Genomic DNA, 21,107 nt, shown 5'->3' with positions numbered 1-21,107 from the left:
CAATAATGTTTTGCATTTACTTTTTCCCAAACCTAAATATGCTGCACTGCCCTCTGAATTCTGAAACATTGTCTACTCTGGGGGGGGGGGGAATATATATATATATACGCGCAATAGGCCTACTTAGTGATAGCCTACGTACTTCCATGCAAATTAAACTGTCTGATCACCTGGTAAATTCTACTGTATGTTATAAGCCGCGTACCCTTTCAGCTGAATAGCCTAGACCAAAAACTTTAAATGGCTTATCTATTTACTACTGTAAAGTGTGTCCAATGGTAGCCTATCCTAACTTGTTGTAGGCCTATAGGCTAACCCGCGAGTATGAAACCATACTCTACCGGTCTATGTATATTCGTAAACAACAGCTGGTACATCGAAATCTAAGGAAGTCTTGAGGTTTTGCTCGCCTGAGGTAAAGTATCTCATCATAAACTGTAAACCACATTATTTACCAAGAGTTTTCATCTATATTCTTCGGAGCTGTTTATTTACCACCACAAACCAATGCTGGCACTAAGACCGCACTCAATCAGCTGTATACGGCCATAAGCAAACAGGAAAACGCTCATCAAGAGGTCGGCGCTCCTAGTGGCTGGGGACTTTAATGCAGGAAAACTTAAATCTGTTTTACCTAATTTCTACCAGCATGTTAAATGTGCAACCAGAGGGAAAAAACTTTCTAGAACACCTTTAATCCACACACAGAGACGCGTACAAAGCTCTCCCTCCATATGGCAAATCTGACCATAATTCTATCCTCCTGATTCCTGCTTACAAGAAAAAACTAAAGCAGGAAGCACCAGTGACTCGGTCAATAAGAAAGTGGTCAGGTAAAGCAGATGCTAAGCTACAGGACTGTTTTGCTAGCACAGACTGGAATATGTTCTGGGATTCTTCTGATTGCATTGAGGAGTACACCACATCAGTCACTGGCTTCATCAGTAAGTGTATCGACGACATCGTCCCCACAGTGACCGTACGTACATACCAGAAGCAATGGATCACAGGTAACATCAGCACTGAGCTAAAGGGTAAAGCTGCCGCTTTCAAGGAGTGGGACTCTAACCCGAAAGCTTATAAGAACTCCGCTCGTCGGATGTGGCAGGGCTTGCAAACTATTACGGACTACAAAGGGAAGCACAGCTGCGAGCTGCCCAGTGACAGAGCCTACCAGACGAGCTAAATAACTTCTATGCTCACTTCGAGGCACACTGAAACATGCATGAGAGCACCAGCTGTTCCAGATTGTGTCAGGAACCGGCTCGAAGTCCGTAACAAAAAGGGAGACAACGTGGAGATAAGGAATAACAAAAATATATTTATTAACTGAGGTAACATAAATACAGTTAACAATGGTGTGTGTAATCAGTAGTGTAAGTGAGTGGTTGCGTGCATAAATGTGATAATGAGAGGTGTTGAAAGGTGCTAAAGCAAACAAACAAAACCGTGTGTCTGAATGGGGAAGAGGTGTATTTATGCCGGGACACAACCGGGCCCAGGTGTGTCCCATGTCGCTGACGACCCTCCCAGCTCCGCCCCCGACATCCTAATAAGGAAAACGAGAACAAAGAGAAAGAATACGGCAGACAGAGTGGGAGCGTCCTCACACTTGTTATTACTGTATATTTTGCTGCTTGTTTTTTGTTATGAATAAGGGGGTCATATATTCCCCATTTTCACAAGGCTACTTTTATAGGTGAAAGAAACGTACGCCTATTTAGGTGAGGTGCTGGCTAGCGGAGTGGAACACTTAAAAAAAATATAGGAGAGCCGCACACTCTAGGAGCTCATATGTAAAAATGTTTATGTCCAATGTTTCGCCAGACAAGCTGTCATCATCAGGGTATGATGACAAACACTGCGGGATGACTCATTTATATAGTGTCAAAAGACACACGGGTGTGGCCTGATATCATTGGTTCATTCTCATATATTAAAATAGCATACAAAAAACATAAATGGATAGCGTTCGATCATAGATACAATTTGGCTACATAAGCCTACAAACATTTACAATAGCAAAATCACAAGAATGGCTTCAGATCAAAGTCTACGTTGAGACCGAAGGGAGCAAGGGTCTTTAAATTAAAGATCCAGGCAGCCTCTCGTTTTAACAATACATTTTCGAGGTCACCCCCTCCTAGGGAGGGTGACATGTTCGATGCCAATATAACGTAGAGATGAAATCGAGTGGTTTTCTTCCAAAAAGTGGGCCCCATTTTCACAAGGCTACTAGGCTACTTTTGCCTTGCAATGCAATAGTTCAACCACTAGAAACTCCATATGCATTGTCTAAAGTTTGCTGGAGGATATGTACTTAATCTCATCAAGTTTTATAAATGACAACTTTTGCTTGAACTGGCACATGCATATTTTGGGAGTAGCAACATTTTATAAATGAGGCCCTTTGACTGGAGTTGGGGCTTGAGCTCTGGACTCGAGCTGGAGCTCTGGCTTGGGCCTGGATTTCTGGACTTGGGTTGGAGTTCTGGACTGGGGTTGGTGCTCTGGGATGCTAGAGTCCCTGCAGTGGGAGTATCTATGTCTGAGTTTAGTCAGATACTGGGCCACAGGGACACATGCTCCACGGGGTGTAGGGGAAAGCCGGAGGGGAAGTGTGCTAATATCAACCTGCTATCACTGTGGGGCTGCATCTTCTACATTGTGATGTTGGGATTGGAGTCCTTCCTTTCCTGTATCAGATGCAGCTGCAATAAGGCACCACTGGGGGTTTGTGGTACATGGCCAATATACCACGGCTAGCGGCTGTATCCAGGCACTCTGCTTTGCTTCGTGCTAAGAACATCCCTTAGCTGTAGTATATTGGCCATATACCACACCTCCTCGGGCCTTATTGCTTAATTGTATTAGTGGTATGTACAGGATACACGTGGTATACTGTACACTGTCCAACGAAGTGCTTACTTGCAGGTTCCTTCTCGACAATGCAACAACAATAAGAAATAATAAAAGAGAAGAATACAAACATAGTAAATGGCTCAGTAGAATAGAAATAACGTTCTAGCATATGTATAGTACAGAAAGGAACAATTTTTATAGTCCAATATTTACACATGTATCAGAGAAAGGGGGGGATTAAATTGTGCAGTATTAGCAATAAGACTCTGGTAGCAGAAATTGTGTGTGTGCATATGTGTGGGTGTGTGCATGAATGAGTACAATTTTATTTAGCAGGTGTCTAAGTCTGTCTTGATCAGCCTTATAAAGTCTGAAATGTGAGTTTCTGTGCTTTACCCCCTTGGCTCGTTGTGTGATCATGTCATGGGATAAGCTCTATCCCATGTGTACTTACTACTGTCTATTTGACCTTTTCTCTCTAATGGAATGTGTAGATTGGACTAACATTAGCCTAAACCATCAGGCTGGGGGTAGACTGATTTATCCCACCCTCAACAGAACTGCTTTCCTTTGCAAATCATAGAAAAACCTTGCGGACACGAGACGCCACATTTGATGCACATCATTATTGCAGTTAACTGCCTCATTCTCTGGTGTCCAAAGTTGGTAAAGAAGCATGGTTGGCTGCCACTGTGTGTGATCATGCGGCTGATGGGAATGTGGGGAGTTAGTCTAGTGGCCTACATCTCCCATTTAAAGACACTGGCCCTGTCTGAATACCGATAATTGCGTCCTTAAAAACTTCTTGGGGATCAAATCCCGTTAATGGGATCGATTTGACAACAGCCAGTGAAAGTGCAGTGCGCCAAATTCAAACAACAGAAATCTCATAATTTAAAATTCCTCAAACATACAAGTATTATACACCATTTTAAAGATAAACTTCTTGTTAATCCAACCACAGTGTCCGATTTCAAAAAGGCTTTACGGTGAAAGCATACCATGCGATTATGTTAGGTCAGCGCCTAGTCACAAAAAAACATACACCATTTTCCAGCCAAAGAGAGGAGTCACAAAAAGCAGAAATGGAGATAAAATGAATCACTAACCTTTGATCTTCATCAGATGGCACTCATAGGACTTCATGTTACACAATACATGTATGTTTTGTTCGATAAAGTTCATATTTATATCCAAAAATCTCAGTTTACATTGGCGCGTTATGTTCAGTAATGTTTTGCTTCCAAAACAACTGGTGATTTTGCAGAGAGCCACATCAATTTACAGACATACTCATCATAAACGTTGATGAAAGATACAAGTGTTATGCATAGAATTAAAGAAACTTCTCCTTAATGCAACCGCTGTGTCAAATTTAAAAAAAAAAAAAGCTTTACGGTGAAAGCACGCCATGCAATAATCGGAGTACAGCGCCACACAGATACCCGCCATGTTGCGGAGTCAGTAAAAGTCAGAAATAGCGTTATAAATATTCACTTACCTTTGATCTTCATCGGAATGCACTCCCAGGAATCCCAGTTCCACAATAAATGTTTGTTTTGTTCGATAAAGTTAATCTTTATGTCCAAATACCTCCTTTTTGTTTGCGCGTTTAGTTCACTATTCCAGACGAAAAGTCAAAAAAGTTCTATTACAGTTTGTAGAAACACCATTACAATTTGTAGAAACATGTCAAACGATGTATAGATGCAATATTTAGGATGTTTTTATCAGAAATCTTCAATATTCCAACTGGACAATTCCTTTGTCTTTAGAAATGAAAGGGAACGGATCTCGTGCTCACAGCCGCGCGCGTGACTAAACTAAAGGCTTTCAGCCAGACCACTGGTTCAAACAGCTCTTATTCGCTCTCCTTTCACAATAGAAGCCCAAAACAACGTTCTAAAGACATCTAGTGGAAGCCTTAGGAAGTGCAATCTGACCCCACAGACACTGTATATTGGATAGGCAATCACTTGAAAAACTACAAACCTCAGATTTCCCACTTCCCGGTTGGATTTTTCTCAGGTTTTCGCCTGCCATATGAGTTCTATTATACTCACAGACATCATTCAAACAGTTTTAGAAACTTCAGAGTGTTTTCTATCCAAATCTACTAATACTATGCATATCTTAGCTTCTGGGCCTGAGTAGCAGGCAGTTTACTCTGGGCACGCTTTTCATCCGAATGTGAAAATACTGCCCCCCAGCCCAGAAAGGTTAACAGTAGGCAGTTTGAGTATGCAAAAAAAAAAAGTTTAGTAGTATGCGACATTTCCAAAATAAAGTATGGTTTAAATGCCTGGATGTTATACAAATTTTGGCTCTTCATCTAGTAGAATTCGATGCACGGTTTTCCACACCTGCATTGGTAGATGTGGGCTGCAAGTGATAGGCCCTGGTTCTTTTCAAGTAGCCAACAACAAAACTAGGCTACTTACATGGGAAGATGCCCAATGCTCCTGCAGTGGTGTTCAAATGAAGGATAAGTAGTTTTTGTTCTCCTTAAGAAGTTCACGAGCATCGGGCAAAATTTTTACCCAAAGTGGATTTTTGTTTTCTCACTGAAAAGTGTTTTTTGTTCTCTTCGCCTTTTTTTGTCAGAGCTTTTAAACTAAATACACAGGGACTCTGGATGTGGCTGCGTTATTAATGTCATGCTAATCGGGCCTTTTGATTTTGAAATTATTAAATGTATGGTTCAAGGCTTAGCAGTCATTCTGATCTCGTTCCCAATGATCAGAGCTTTACTTAATTATGTTGCAGTTCTGAATTTGCTATGCACCCGACTGTCCACTTTTTTTTTTCAAAACATTGGACAGCTCATTTAAGGATTTTTCTTTATTTTGACTATTGTAGAATAATAGTGAAGACAAACTATGAAATAACACATGGAATCATGTAGTAACCAACATTTCTTTTATACAAATCAAAATATTTGAGATTCTTCACAGTAGCCACAATTGATGACAGCTTTACACACTCTTGGCATTTTCTCAACCAGCTTCACCTGGAATATTTTTCCAACAGTCTTGAAGGAGTTCCCATGTATGCTGAGCACTTGTCGGTTGCTTTTCATTCACTCTGCATTCCAATTAATCCCAAACCATCTCATTTGGGTTGAGGTCCGGTGATTGTGGAGGCCAGGTCATCTGATGCAGCACTCCATCACTCTCCTCCTTGGTCAAATAGCCCTTACACGGCCTGGAGGTGTGTTTTGGGTCTTTGTCCTGTTGAAAAACAAATGATAGTCCCACTAAGCGCAAACCAGATGGGATGGCGTATCGCTGCAGAATTCTGTGGTAGCCATGCTGGTTAAGTGTGCCTTGAATTCTAAATAAATCACCATCATACCTCCTCCTCCGTGCTTCATGGTGGGAACCACACATGCAGAGATCATCCGTTCAGCTACTCCGCGTCTCACAAAGACACGGCGGTTGGAACCAAAATCTACAATTTGGACTCATCAGACCAAAGGACAGATTTCCACCGGTCTAATGTACTTTGCTCATGTTTCTTGGCCCAAGCAAGTCTCTTCTTCTTATTGGTGTCCTTTTTAGTAGTGGTTTCTTTGCAGCAATTCGACCATGAAGGCGTGATTCACACCATCTCATCTGAACAGTTGATGTTGATGTCTGTTACTTGAACTCTGTGAAGCATTTATTTGGGCTGCAATCTGAAGTGCAGTTATTCTAATGAACTTATCCTCTGCAGCAGAGGAACATCTGGGTCTTCCTTTCCTGTGGTGGTCCTCATGAGAGCCAGTTTCATCATAGAGCTTGATGGTTTTTGCGACTGCACTTGAAACTTTCAAAGTTCTTGAAATGTTCCGTATTGGCTGACCTTCATGTCTTAAAGTAATGATGGACTGTCATTTCTCTTTGCTTATTTGAGCTCTTTTTGTCACTATAAGGACTTGGTCTTTTACCAAATAGGGCTATATTCTGTATACCTACCTTGTCACATCACAACTGATTGGCTCCAAGGCATTAAGACGGAAGGAAATTCCAGAAATGAACTTTTAACAATGCACACCTGTTAATTGAAATCCATTCCAGGTGACTACCTCTTGAAGCTGGTTGAGAGAATGCCAAGAGTGTGCAAAGCTGTCGTCAAGGCAAAGGGTGACTACTTTGAAGAATCTCAAATATAAAATATATTTTGTTTAACAGTTTGTTTTCGGTTACTACATAATTCCATATGTATCATGTCATAGTATTCTACAATGTATAAAATAGTACAAATAAAGAAAAACCCTTGAATGAGTTGGTGTGTCCAAACTTTTGACCAGTACTGTATGTTACAGCACTTTGTTTTCACAAATAAATATGAAATGGAACCAAATTATCTGTTTGTCTTCAGGCCCTTTTTAAATATGAGAGATGGGCTATATGGTCTACTAAGGCATAGGTCGAATGTGATAGTATTCCTATAACCAGCTTGAGTAGGCCCATAACGCCATTCTTGTTCTTTTCAGTATAGAGAAATGTATCTAATTGGAAATTGGCTTTTATCAGGCTGGTTAATGCGATGCATGTCTGTTGAAATAATGCAATGCATATATGTTGAATCCTACTCAGCCAATCATGAGCCACTACTGCGTTGCGACTGTGGGATACTGCATCCTTTTTACTAAACAGTACATGCTAAATAGTATGCAGTTTAGGTATGTGGCATGCTAGTATGGTTATTCGATCACAGCTACTATCTAAACCAGTGAGTCTCATTGATTCTCAGGAGTCCTAGAATTAGCTTTTTACTGTCTTTCCCATCAAGCCACCACACATACCTTACTGCAAAGTCCTTCAGAGGTCAACTGGGCCCTGTAAATGAGAGCCACCCAGAAGGGCTGTTGTAGGGCGACAGGTAGCCTAGAGGTGAAGTGCGATGGGCCAGTAATTGAAAGGTTGCTGGTTCGAATCACTTTCTACGCCCTTGAGCAAGACACTTAACCCAATATTCTCCTGTAAGTCGCTCTGGATAAGAGTGTCTGCTAAATGATAAAAATAAAAATGTCTTATGTAAGGGAGGCCATTATGGCAGGGCTGTTGGACTAACAGTGGGACACAGTAGCCCAGCAGCTGACAGTGATTGATCCCTGTATTGTTGTGCTCACACAGGCTGCAGGTCATTGTAGAGGAGACAACGTTGGTATCACAGTTGCTGCCGCAGGGATGGATGGCGACTATGGGAGGAATTCATAGACCACAAAGGAGTTTACTATACAAACAAGGGGAATTGAGGTTGCGTTAGGGCTAGGTGGCTCAGTACACAAATACAAGTGGGTTTTATGACATGGGGTAAAGCTACTAGGTCTTGATAAACTAAATTGTTGATGATTTTGAGTTTTACTGGCATTGACCAACAAATTAGATCTGCCTAAATGTCCAAGTTAAAATGTTCCAGCATCTCATAACATGATTCTCATTTAATTTCAAAAACACTTTAATTAAAGCAATTTGTTCCACACCACTGAGTCTGAAGTACTGCACACTTAACGTCTCCCCATGCTGTGGAGTTTGTCTGAACTCTAGAGGAAACCGATTCAAACAGGCTTTTCTCTTGCCATTGAGACCATTACTGCTTGTGACCCTCTTTGTTGCTGCCGAGGTAACAGTGTGAGCTGCATGCACAACTGGGAACTTCCTGTTGCTATAGCAACTCTGTTAAATCCCAGATGGGGCACAAAGTTTGGTTTGGACGTGTTCCTCAGGAAAACCAATTTAGCCCACTTGAGTGGCGCCTATAGCTCCCACACTCTTACTTAAGTAAGGCATCCCAACATTGGGACTGTGCTTTGTGTGTGTTTGTGTAAGTCAGTGCCTTGTGTGCGAGACACAGACTGAAACTCATACATTGGTCTGTTGTCTCTGGCAGGTTAGCTTTATTCAAATTTAAGTTATTCAATCATACTGCAGGGTCTGTGTTGTTATCCTACCTGACGGTGCTAGGCCTAGGAGTTTTCAAAGAGCAGGAATATCCTGTCTCAAATGTAATCACGTCCTACATCACTGACAAGCCACGGTTATTTTGACTCGTGGAGTGAATGATAATATACACAGAACAAAATATAAACGCAACATGAAACGGGGCCCAACTCTTTACATGAGCTGAAATAAAAGATTGCAGAAGTATTTCTCTTAAATGTGCACAAATTTGTTTACATCCTAGTTGGTGAGCATTTCTCCTTTGCGAAGATAATCTATTCACTTGACAGGTGTGGCATATCAAGAAGCTGATTAAACAGCATGATCATTACACAGGTGCACTTTTTGTCACACAACACAATGCCACAAATGTCTTACGTTTTGAGGGAGCGTGCAATTGGCATGCTGACTGCAGGAATGTCCACCAGAGCTGTTGCCAAATAATTTGATGTTAATTTCTCTACCATAAGCCGCCTCCAACATTGTTTTTGTGGAAATACCGGGCAGATGGCAGACAGTGTATGGCGGTTTGCTGATGTCAACGTTGTGAACAGTGCCCCATGGTGTTGGTGGGGTTATGGTATGGGCAGGCATAAGCTATGGACAACGAACACAATTGCATTTTATCTATGGCAATTTCAATGCACAGAGATACTGGGATGAGATCCTGATGCCCATTGCCGTGCCATTCATCCGCCGCCATTACCTTATGATAATGCATGGCCCAATGTTGCAAGTCTTTTCATCCTTTGGGGCATCTGGACATTCCTCTTAGTTTAATTCCTGGAAGCTGAAAATGTCCCAGTTCTTTCATAGCCTGCACACTCACCAGACATGTCACCAGTTGAGCATGTTTGGGAGGCTCTGGATCGACGTGTACGACAGCGTTCCAGTTCCCGCCAATATCCAGTAACTTCGTAAAGCCATTGAAGAGGAATGGGACAACTCTATGCGATGGAGGTGTGTCTCGCTGCGTGAGGCAAATGGTGGTCACACCAGATACTGACTGGTTTTCTGATCCACGCCCCTACAATCTGTGACCAACAGATGAGTCTGTATTCCCAGTCATGTGGAATCCATAGATTAGAATTGCTTTCAATTGACAGATTTTCTGTAACTCAGTAGTAGAATCTTTGAAATGTTGCATTTTATATTTTTGTTCAGTATGAAAGCATGTGTGTTATGCCTTGCGGCTGTTTGATGGAAATAAGATAGGCATGTGCCCTGGGCACTGCTGTACATAGTGGTAAAAAATGTAAGCTTCATTCCAATACTTGTGGCTTTTCGCTCTCCCCCGTATCCATCTAACAGCAGAACTCATTGTCATTTGACCTCAATAAAGGGCTTTAGAGGAAAGAGAAAATTGACATTTTGTGCCATGAGACCCGGGCAATTAGCTCCTTTTGTCTGTGGTCTTTTCATCCTTTGGGGCGTCTGGACATTCCTCTTAGTTTAATCCTGCTGTGACCCTCCCACTGATGAGTCCGCTCAACATAGACCCTGTTATCCATCCTGCCTCCTCCCCCTTAAGCACGACAAGCGGTTTTGATCTCTCTCTTGGGGCACGCATCCCTTCATAGTGCACACTTTGGGGATACCAACTCTACTTCAGAGTGCGTCTCCCTAAAAATGCCCCTGCATCATTTGGGGGATGAGCATGAGTAATCGAGTACTTGGGTACTCGGCCGTCCAAAAAATCTTTTACCAGAGAGCGAAATTTTGTCTTGGAAGACCACGTTAATTTGCTTTCACTCTAGTATTCCATATCTTCATGTGCATTTGCGGGGCACAACAATAAAGAAACCAAGCATCACGCTTCTCCCTAAATTCCCTTTTCCCTCCGTCTCACTCAGTCAATTGCGTCCCGACCACTAGCCCAACACACATGCTGAGTACACTGACAAGCTCCCGTTAGGCCTACCGAAATAAACGCCTATTAGAAACGGATCTAACTGATGGGATTCACAAGCTACATTCCTTGCCAAATGACGACAGTTTTTTTTCATCACAAATTCAAAATGGACTGGTTGACTGAAGTAGGGACATATGTGTTCCAACCACGAGCGCTGCAGTTTTGGAATAATTGTGTCCCGTCTATTTAACGATGGGGTTGAATATGTATTGACTCAAGACATTTCAGCTTTTCATTTTTAAATAATTTGTGTAAGTGTCTAAAAAACATAATTCCACTTTGACATTATGGGGTATTGTGTGAAGGCCAGTGACACATCTCAATTTTAATTTATTTAAAATTCATGCTGTAGCACAACAAAATGTGGGAAAAGTCAAAGGGTGTGAATACGCTCTGAAGCCACTGTGTATATGGGGCAATTAGGATTTGTTATCTGTGATGGTTATGATAAATTAGGCATTGTTGCGCACTGTTGGCATATAGATAAATGTGCAGGCCTTGTGTTCTAAAAATTGTTTCTCAAATGCCCATCCCTAGCATCATTTTCTGCTGTATCCTACTACGGTGCACTACTGTTCGAAACATGGCTGCTAAGACCCTCTATCGTCTGTACTGTAGACCCGTCTGTTTCACTGTACATTGACATGACTTGAGCCCTCCCATCTGTCACCCAATGTGTGAAATTAGCACTAATACTGGGATAAAGATTTGGCCCAAATGTAATTTAGGTGCTCGCCTGCTAACACCATTAGAATAACTGAGTTATAACACCATGTCGATGCTTGTGAGTCACTGCTGGTGCTGAGAATAGTACGTCTGGTCTACACTCTGGAATGGTGTGTAAAACTTTCCTTTGAGGACAGGCTCCTCAGAGCTCTTTAAACTCCTGTCATTTAGGTTAGATAGGAGCCAACCCGCAATGGGTCTGTGTGTGAATGCTTGTGTGTGTGTGTAGTTAGCTAGCTGCTGCAGCACCAAGCTGGTGTCCCCCAAGGAGAGAGGAGAGGGCTGGCACGCCTATGCCAGTCAAAGGCGGCAGGGCCAGGGAAAAGGAAAAGGATGGAGTGAGTGAAGGAGTGGTTAGCCTTGGTCCCTGAACACAAGTGTCCATTAACAATCCATCTCTTGGCACATACACAGCCGGGGTGGGGTCTGCCTCCTTCGCTCACGCTCTCCCTCCTCCCTCCCCCATTCTCTCTCAGCAGAGTTTGGCTTCCTCTCTCGCCCTCATTCTTCTCTCGGTCTATGCCTGTCCTCCTGAGTTTGGTGCGGTAATGACAGCAGTGTATAGAGCAGGAGGAGGTTGATCAGCTGGAATACAGCACAGGACGGTGAAAGGAAAGGACTGAGTCTTGAGTCGGCCGTCAGCGGGGGAGAGATCACGGTAAGGTGCTGCTCAGTACTCACACCCAGCGCCACACCACAGCGGTGCACTGGGTTACTGTACTGAGGCTACTTCTCTGAGGCTGACACGGCTGGCTAATAGTCAGTGCAGTTCATCTGCCGTTCACTTTGATAGAATGTGAGGTCAGCTGTTTTAAGTTTAGCTGGACGCAAAGAGTGTTCAGAGTTCAGCCGTTCCTGGAGCTCATGGGTCATACGATTGAGTAGATATGGTAATGAACAAGCATTTCTCTACACCCGCAATAACATCTGCTAAACATGTGTATGTGAGCAATAAATGTGATAATATTTAAAAATACTGGCAAATTGACTTTGCCTAGTCATTGTCCAGCTGTCATTTAATTAACCAGTGATTTGATTGGAATAATCAGTGAGGGGCGTTGTCCTGGTTGTTGTTGCAGTGACATCCTTGTTTTGCCAAGCACATTGACTGACCCAGTGTGTTATGAGACGTGACTTCATAATTAATGCATGTGTGCGCAGCTGGTGACCGTGTGTATTGTCACAAAGCCTGAAGATACAAGGGCTTGATAAAGAGTTGCAACACTGTACTACAACAAAACAGCTAACCTGTGTCTAAAGATGATAAAACAGAATGGCAGCTCCGCACTAATGTATTCTCCTGCCACTGTCTGGGGGATGTTTTTATTGGAGGGGGGGGGTTGGGGGATAGAGTCCTGGGATAAGGGGGAAATGAAAGCCTGCCTGTCGCATATCCTTTTGAAGCTGCAGCATTCCCGCTATGGTATGCCTCGGTGGGGAGCAGAACCTAAGCAAAACAATCCCCAGACCAGCGCCACAGTGCAGGAGCGCTCTTAGCGACATGCTTTTTTTCCCTCTGGTTTCCCATTTAAGAAGAGACACTATCAGTACAATTACTACTCTAAAGCTCTGTTGCACCAAAAACCTGTTTAAAGAGGTTGATCGAGAAATAAGCTGATAACTAGGCTAACAATTGTCCTCGCGTATGGAGTTTTTCAATGTGTTTAGACTTGGTGTTTGCTACTAGGAGACTCTTCTGCATGCAGGAGGAAACCAGTTTGAGATGTACCAGATGGTTCAGACAAGTTACATAAGGCATGCCATAAACATTTAATTCATATAGAAAGGACATATGGGGGGAAGCGCTTACGGCAAGCTAGATAGGGGGGGGGCACATTTTCGGTCCACTCATGATCTGCATTTCCATTTTGAGTACAAGGCTAGATGGAGATTTCCCAGACCTGAGTGGGTGCAAGTCCTATTGTTGTTTAGCAGTGTGGGAATGAGAGCGAGGGGGGAGAGGGGGGGGGGGGGGGGGAAAGAGGCCTTGAATCTCCTGTCTGGGGAGTTGTTGCCCTGGGCGAGATGGAAGGAGAGGCTGAAACATAACTAGAGACCTGCTTTGCTGCAGGAGGAAAAAGCTAACACTGCAGCCAGTTGGGAATGAGCAGAGAAATGATCTTTATCACAGACTGCCAGTGTTGCTTCATGTCAGTTCTTGGGACTACCTGAGAACATTGAAATAAGAAATAAAAAAATAGGATAATTTGCGTATTGTGTGTATCTTAGACATGTCTTAATGGTTTTGATTCCAGACTTTGTCACTGCAGTCAGAGTACTTTAATTGTCCAAACGTGTCTAATTAGTGTAATGAAACAATAGGCTGTGTTGCGGTGTAGGGAGGTGAAGTGTTTGATCCGACTGGGGATAAGCTAAATCCCTTATCACTTTACACGCTCCACATAGCCTACACTTGGGCTGGTGGTGTACAGCTAACAAAACACACACCGACATGCTTAAAATACCCCAGACTGTCACACCCGCAGTTCTCCTAGCGTAAGTGATTATCATATAGCCGTAGATCGAGACGCGTGTTTTTACGAGGATAAACACTTAGGCTAACCACCACCCACCTCCAGAACCAGTGTGTGTGTTGAGGCTGTGACTTCCTGTCTGCTGGATTATGTCTGTGATATTAGCCTCTTAAAGAAAATACCATCTGACGGCATGAGATGACGAGAGAGCACGTCAGTCATATGTCTCTATGGAGTGGCCATTTTGTTTTTTGCTGACAGGGACCCGGATTGGTTTTGACAGGCTGTGTTTCACTTACTCCCATGATGTGCAAGCTTTGCAGATTTGGGATTTAGCCTGCAGTCTGCTGGGGTGGCCAGATCCTGGTTCCAATGAATGGCTGAGCAAGTCACTCCCCTGTGGCAAATTGGTAGAAATATGCTCTGAGTTTTGAACCTGTAGCCTATAGTATTCAACATGGTATTCTATTTCAGGTAATCTCTGTTGTGATTTAATTTACCAGCCTGAACCTGCACTACATTCAGGTTAGGATTATCAGGGAATTGATGTTATGTTAAAAATACTATTTTCTTTTGATTAGATTAGGCCTAGATGTAGACTATTTCTTTGCAATGGATTGTGTGATTTATAGGCCTAATTTGAACCGTTTGATGTGTAGCTTAGACCGACACATCTTGTCTTTATTTGTGTTTTTGTGTGTCCTGAATGTAGCCCGCACATCAGTGAGGAAGTGGTGTCTGTTACAATGCCATTCTTGGGGTTAGGTTGATTATTTTCTTAAATTGAATAAAGTTTGTTCCATCTGTTCCTTGTTATCAGGGTCTGAATGCTCACTGTTGTTGATGCGTGTCAGCGGCACAGTTTTCTTATCAGCCTCAATGTAATTGTATTCGTTGCAGAGGTCTTCTTGGCCTTAACCTGATTAAGCCTAATCTGAATTGAAGAAGCCCAAAATGTGTTCTCCTAGCCTGTTCATTCTGTTACATTTTGCTACTAAAGTGTCGCTCATCCCTGTTAGTTCTGGATAGAATAATCCTTTTCTTGGTTACATTTTCAACTATTCCCTGAGTCTTCTCAGCTGCTGCCTCCCTTAATTCCCCTGTCAACTTGTCACATGACCCCTTGTGAAATGTGTGGAACCAAAAAAAGACCATAAAATGGCTCCTCTCCTTCGTAACTCAGTGGCTAGTCATGCGTGAGGGACCATTTTTCTATTTATAAACCGCCCCTGCATGTAACCCAGAATATTGTTCCGTGCGTGTGTGTGTGCTCCTCTCATAATGATTGCTACAAGAATAGTTTAACTGAAGTGAACCATGGAATGCCAGGTACATGATCAATTCTGACTTTATTCTACAGAGGTTTACAATGCAATCACATTTGTTATCAGGAGAGAGGAAATAAACCGATTTCGTCAGGGTAGATAATTTGATTTAAGTGAATTAGTCTCTACAGAGAGTCATTGCTCCACCCTGCAGCGCCTTGTCCATTTTATTTCCGAGGCTATGTCCTCCTCTCTGGAACATGACGTTTCCAACCCAATTAATGTCAAAACGCCATTACCCAGAGACTCAGGCAGCTGTAATATCGTTGCATTTTATTTTGAGCCGTGCCCTTTTCTGTGATACTGAGAGAGGCGTGGCGAACCTTAACCTCTTGCCCTTGAGTTCTGTTGTCATGGTGAATGAGTAAATGCGTTGTGCAGAGCTGTTCCCTTTTCACTGATATTTGGGTAGAAGCCCTGCCTGGGGCCACTGCTCTTCTCTGGTGGGGGATGCAGTTAGCCCCTTAGCAGGCCACTACCCTTTTGTACCATCACCCCACATGACATTTTAGTTAGCTCCAATTACATAATGGCCAAGAAATCCGTCATAATGAAACATGACTGACAAAAATGCTGCTGATATTATGGCGTCCTCATCGTCTTTCGAATTGCGGTGTTGTGTTACATGAGAAGAAAAAAGAACACAACGTAGACAATGAATTTATTTACAATTTGACCAACCTAAAACAAGCAACATGATAATGTACAGGCATACAATGTGGCTTAATTTACTTGAAACTAAAGTTCACTGAAGTGAGACTTTGTCCTATTTACATAGATTCTCAATGTAACATTTCATCTGTTAGGGAAGACAATCCGGCCACTACTCAGACTTTCAATCTCACAGGAACAAACATGACTTAAGTCGCGTTACACCGATAACTTCCCGCCCTTATAGGGGCAGGTGAAAATTGGTCTCATCTGTGATATTTTGGTTAGTGGACCAAAAGGTTAGTTTTAGGCCCTGGCTCATTTATTATTAGCTAGTGATTTGGGAATACATATGATACGATGTTATATTTCCTGGTTTAACTCTATCCCTCTTTCTCTCTGTGTGCAGTGTGACTGGGGACCATGACGACAGAGGTGGGATCTGAGACGGAGGTGAGGAAAGAACCGGAGAAGGCAGAGGAGCAGCCTGCAGCACCTGAATCAGAACCAGCAGCCACCAACCAGACAGACGAGGCCAAGGCCGCAGAGCAGTCCGCCAACGACCACCCCGCTCCGGCCACCGACTCAGCCGAGGCCCCCACAGAGGCCAAGGAGAAGCAGGAGGAGGCCCAGCCCGCCGACAACGCCACACCACAGGAGGGCGAGGACACCCCAGCCTCACCACCAACCTCAGAGAAGAAAGGCATCTCCAGGTTCCTCCCTCCATGGCTTAAGAAGCAGAAGTCTCAGAGCCAGGTGGGACCCAAAGAGAGCCAGGCTGCACCCAAGGAGGAGGCAGGCGTTGCCTCCGTGAAGGAGGAGGACGGTGAGAAGGGGGAGCAGGCCGAGGCAGAGCAGACGTCATTGGCCACAGCAGCCGAACCACAGGTGGAAGAAGAGAAAATAAACGGAGAGCCGAAACCAGAACAGAAAGAGGAAGTGAAATCGGAGGAAAAAGAGGAGGAGAATCATTCCACTGGCAGTGCAGACACTCAGGTATGCTAGCCTATATTGGCCATATTAACACTTCACACCTCTTACTGTCTCTCCATTATCTTTGCTTGTGTTTTTCAATTCAACGATTCTCAGATTTAGATTGATTTCCTCTCTGGCAGATGAGAACCCAGATTACTCTGTTTACTATAGCTCTGCTTATCAAGATGGTCTTCTCAGCTGGCTGTCTGACAGTAGCGTGTCATCGTTGACCTTGCAGTCACACGACCTGATTCAACCACAGCAAGCCAAGCAGGGACCCTGGGGAATTGGTGCCACTTAGCTCACTTCACTAGATCTCTGTGCCAAGGTTCCTCCTTCAGCCCTGTTAGGAGTTATGAGTTAGAAACAAGCTCTGTTGATACAGTATTAGTCAGTCAGTCACAAAGAAGGTACATATCTCTTAGTATAGAGATGTTGAATGTTCTCCTCATTTGTCCTTTATGATTTTATTACGTTGGAATCGCTGTAAGCTATTATGCTGCAGAAGAAACATCTCCTCGTTGTGCTTGTCGATATTCCAGCCAAACCCCAGCCCTTTTCCATGTTTTAAGACTGATCCGCCCAATGACATCATCTACAGTGATCAAGCCAATGGAAAACATAATGAGTGCTGGTTAAAAGCTGTGTGTACTGCGATAAAGTTACACTATGGTTCTCCTTGCAGATCTGTGCTGACAGAATTGATGGCACTAAGCAGAACTAGGCTACGCTTTGACAAACCACTGTTGACAAAATGACCTTTGTGGATGTGAAGGGTTTTTCTTGTTCGCTCTCTGAATCTCCTCTTGGTGATTTGTGTCTAGCCTGCTAAGGAGGAGAAAGCAGCAGAGGAATCTCAGGAGAAGAGCGCAGCAGAAGAGGAGAACAAGGAGGCAGAGGAAGGAGGAGAGGAGAAGAAAGACGAGGAAGAGAGCCCGAAGCCTGAGGGTGGACATTCTTTTATCAAGTCACCGCTGAAACTGACCAAGAAGGTGAAGATGGTGATGTGTCACGTGACCATGCTTGATGGAAGCCAGTTCCCCTGCGAGGTGGAGGTGAGTCTCTCCAATATTTATTGTTGTTCTAAGCAAAGTAACACACACGATCAAAGTCCAGATCCCAGACAAACCCCAAAATAGAATTGTTTCTGTACACTTCAGATCATATCGTTTAATATTGGTGATAGAAGTCAGACCAGATGTTAAGCTAGTGTTTAACCCTATGACGCGTACGAACACAGGGGTGTGATCATTCTACAGTGGCCCCTGCAGCGTACGCTCAAACCGGTGTGATTAGAACACGTCATTAAACGTTGAGTTACGATTTACGCAACAGTCAGCGTTTGAGCTGGCCACACTTGTTTTTTTTGTTTTTTTTCACAAAACATTTTGCACAAAGGTTATGTCCTCGACGTGTGCAGTTTATTTATGGATGCAATTTTCAGACATTCACAGAAGTAGCAACAGCGTAACACAATTCTCATCCAAATCAGAAAATGTAGGCCAAATCGGTCCTAGCGCTAACTGTGTAAATAGTGAGCAAACAAGCTCACTCTCAGCTGACAGAAACCATAATACATATTAACTGAAAGCATTTACTATTTACAATTAATCACATCACGGGTGAGCTTACCAATCATCGAAATAATTTAGTAAAACACTTTCTAAAAGTCGAAAGTAATCCGACGGTGGGTAGTTTGTGTGCACCGCCATGTTTGTTTTTTCTGCGTCAACCAAAGAAGAGGTGACGAGATGAGTTGGGTCTGTTTTCAGTATGCATGTTGAAGGCGAAGAGGGTGTGTCGTCTACCATAATTCACTTCCCATCATTGACTTCCGGAAGTTTACTCGAAAGACGAGTGAACCGTCCCTTCACCTTGTTACAATATCTTCATCTTGTTATAACATCTTGCTAAAACATCTTTGGTCTGACAGGCGTTTGCGTGACACCCAGAATGCATTGAATGATGTCAATAAACATGGCTCCACACACAGTGGGTTAATATGGCTTAGCATTAGCTCATCATAATCAGTAAAACCTTCAAAAAAGCATTTTACACATGTCCATTACAATCTATGCAAGAATAAGAATACGTTATTTGTCGCAAGTACTTGAAAATGTGAATAAAACAGTAAATACATGATTACCACACAAACCATTATGCGCCATACGGCCATATGATGTACTACAGTACAAACAACATAACACGATATACAGAAACTATTATCATAGCATAATAAGGCACTTACTTTGATAGGAATGCACACATGTTCAAAGTTATTATTAGTAAGGAAAACGATAATGAAAGCAATGGGGCGCCAGCCAGAAAATGTGCCAGTGGGATAAAGTTTGTGCAGGTCCTGTTCTGACTGGAGATGCACAAATATCTGCATACTTGACCTGAGGAAACACTGGAGAAGTGTTTGGGCTCGCATCAAAGAGCACGGTTTGTCCGTCTCATCGTAATGCCTCAAACTTTAATTGTCCACCACAATGAAATGGTCTGTGAATTATTGAGGAGGCGGAACACACTTCAATTCAAACTGTCAAATAAAACTTGTTTGAAAATAATTTGAAATTGACAAGTTGAAACACAGTATATAGATAATTAGCAGGCAGCATCCCTTGGTTTGAGGGTAGTGCGGGTTAACTGTCCTGTTGCGTAACGATCACATTTTGTACCAGTGAGTGCATTCTCATATCATGCACATAAAAAATAACTCTCACTGGGGAGAGTTGGAGATATAAGGTTAAAGGTGATGGATAATATTTTCTCAACTATATACACTGAGTGTACAAAACATTAAGAACACCTTCCTATATTGAGTTGCACCCCCTCTTTTTGCCCTCAACAGCCTCAATTCGTCAGGAAACTGTTGAGCTTGAAAAACCGGTGCGTCTGGCACCTACTATCATACCTCTTTCAAAAGAACTTAAATATTTTGTCTTACCAAATCTCTTAATTGTCTCAAGGCTTTTTTTTTTCAATAATGGATCATAGCTTTCACCTATTTTTACCTGGTCAGTCTGTCATGGAAAGAGCAGGTGTTCTTAATGTTTTATACACTCAGTGTATGTATTGTGAATAGAGCTAGCACAATTTGATTGTACAAGATGCAACTTTGTCGTAGATTTTTTGTTATACAGAAATAACAAAACATGCCGAAAAGCTGCTATGCTGTTCAATGTAGCCAAGTCAAAAATCCCGACCTACGGTTCACAAATGCCCCCACGTAGGGAAATGGAGCCTGCAAGAAGAGCCTTGTGGCTGCAGGCTATTCGGTGTGGGAAATGTGGGGACGCGGTGTCCAAGTAGGCTGCACGTAGCTGTGTGTGTGGAAAACATTTCATCACAGGTAAGACATTTAACTTGTTTAGTACAGTTTGTTTGTAACTCCACTTACTACCTGTAGCTGTATAGTCCTTTTGTTTGCGTTAGTCTTGGCTAGCTTAATTTAGGGCTAGGCGTCCCGCTAGCGGGACACCTGTCGACTACTTCCAGTGAAATTGGAGGGCGCGCAATTAAAATAAATTATCATAAAAATTATGGATATTATACATTTAATTACATACAAGTGTCTTATATTGGTTAAAAGCTTAAATTCTTGTTAACCTGTTGGGGATAGGGGGCAGTATTTACACGGCCGGATAAAAAAACGTACCCGATTTAATCTGGTTACTACTCCTGCCCAGTAACTAGAATATGCATATACGTATTGGCTTTGGATAGAAAACACCCTAAAGTTTCTAAAACTGTTTGAATGGTGTCTGTGAGTATAACAGAACTCATATGGCAGGCAAAGACCTGAGAAGATTCCTTACAGGAAGTGGCCTGTCTGACAAGTTCTTGTTCATCTTGGCTCTGTTTATTGAAGACTGAGGATCTTTGCTGTAACGTGACACTTCCTACGGCTCCCATAGGCTCTCAGAACCCGGGAAAAAGCTGAATGATATCGAGGCAGCCCCTGGCTGAAACACATTAGCGTGTTTGGATAGTGGCCTGTCAGAGGACCATCAGACTGGGGCTCGTGCACGAGGGCACGAGATGTTTTTATTTTCTCTCTCTTTGAACGTAAACACGCTTTCCCGGTCAGAATATTATCGCTTTTTTCCGAGAAAAATGGCATAAAAATTGATTTTAAACAGCGGTTGACATGCTTCGAAGTACGGTAATGGAATATTTCGATTTTTTTTGTCACGAAATGCGTCGTGCTCGTCACCCTTCTTTACCATTCGGATAGTGTCTTGAACGCGCG

The 21,107-nt window shown here is 42.9% G+C and overlaps 1 protein-coding gene across 18 annotated transcripts in view; it reads left to right on the top strand.

Annotated features, from left to right (window-relative positions):
• The window catches only part of epb41l2 (erythrocyte membrane protein band 4.1-like 2), a 99,376-nt gene that overhangs the window by 31,519 nt on the left and 46,750 nt on the right, over window positions 1-21,107 (top strand). For 15 of the 18 annotated variants that reach the window (XM_014205091.3, XM_014205083.3, XM_014205082.3 and 12 more), the window contains exons 1-3: window positions 11,907-12,085; window positions 16,287-16,873; window positions 17,677-17,907. In XM_014205091.3, the coding sequence (XP_014060566.3) occupies window positions 16,301-16,873; window positions 17,677-17,907 (804 nt within the window). In that variant the 5' untranslated portion in view covers window positions 11,907-12,085; window positions 16,287-16,300. Of the gene's footprint in view, window positions 1-11,906; window positions 12,086-14,354; window positions 14,376-16,286; window positions 16,874-17,676; window positions 17,908-21,107 lie in introns of those variants that run through there. The other 3 variants (XM_014205074.3, XM_014205072.3, XM_014205073.3) reach the window with 2 other exon arrangements.

Source organism: Salmo salar, chromosome 06 (assembly GCF_965601325.2).
Source record: "Salmo salar chromosome 06, fSalSal1, whole genome shotgun sequence".
NCBI lineage: Eukaryota > Metazoa > Chordata > Actinopteri > Salmoniformes > Salmonidae > Salmo > Salmo salar.
The sequence above is the reverse complement of the archived record's forward strand: the minus strand, read 5'-3'. Positions and strand labels throughout refer to the sequence as shown.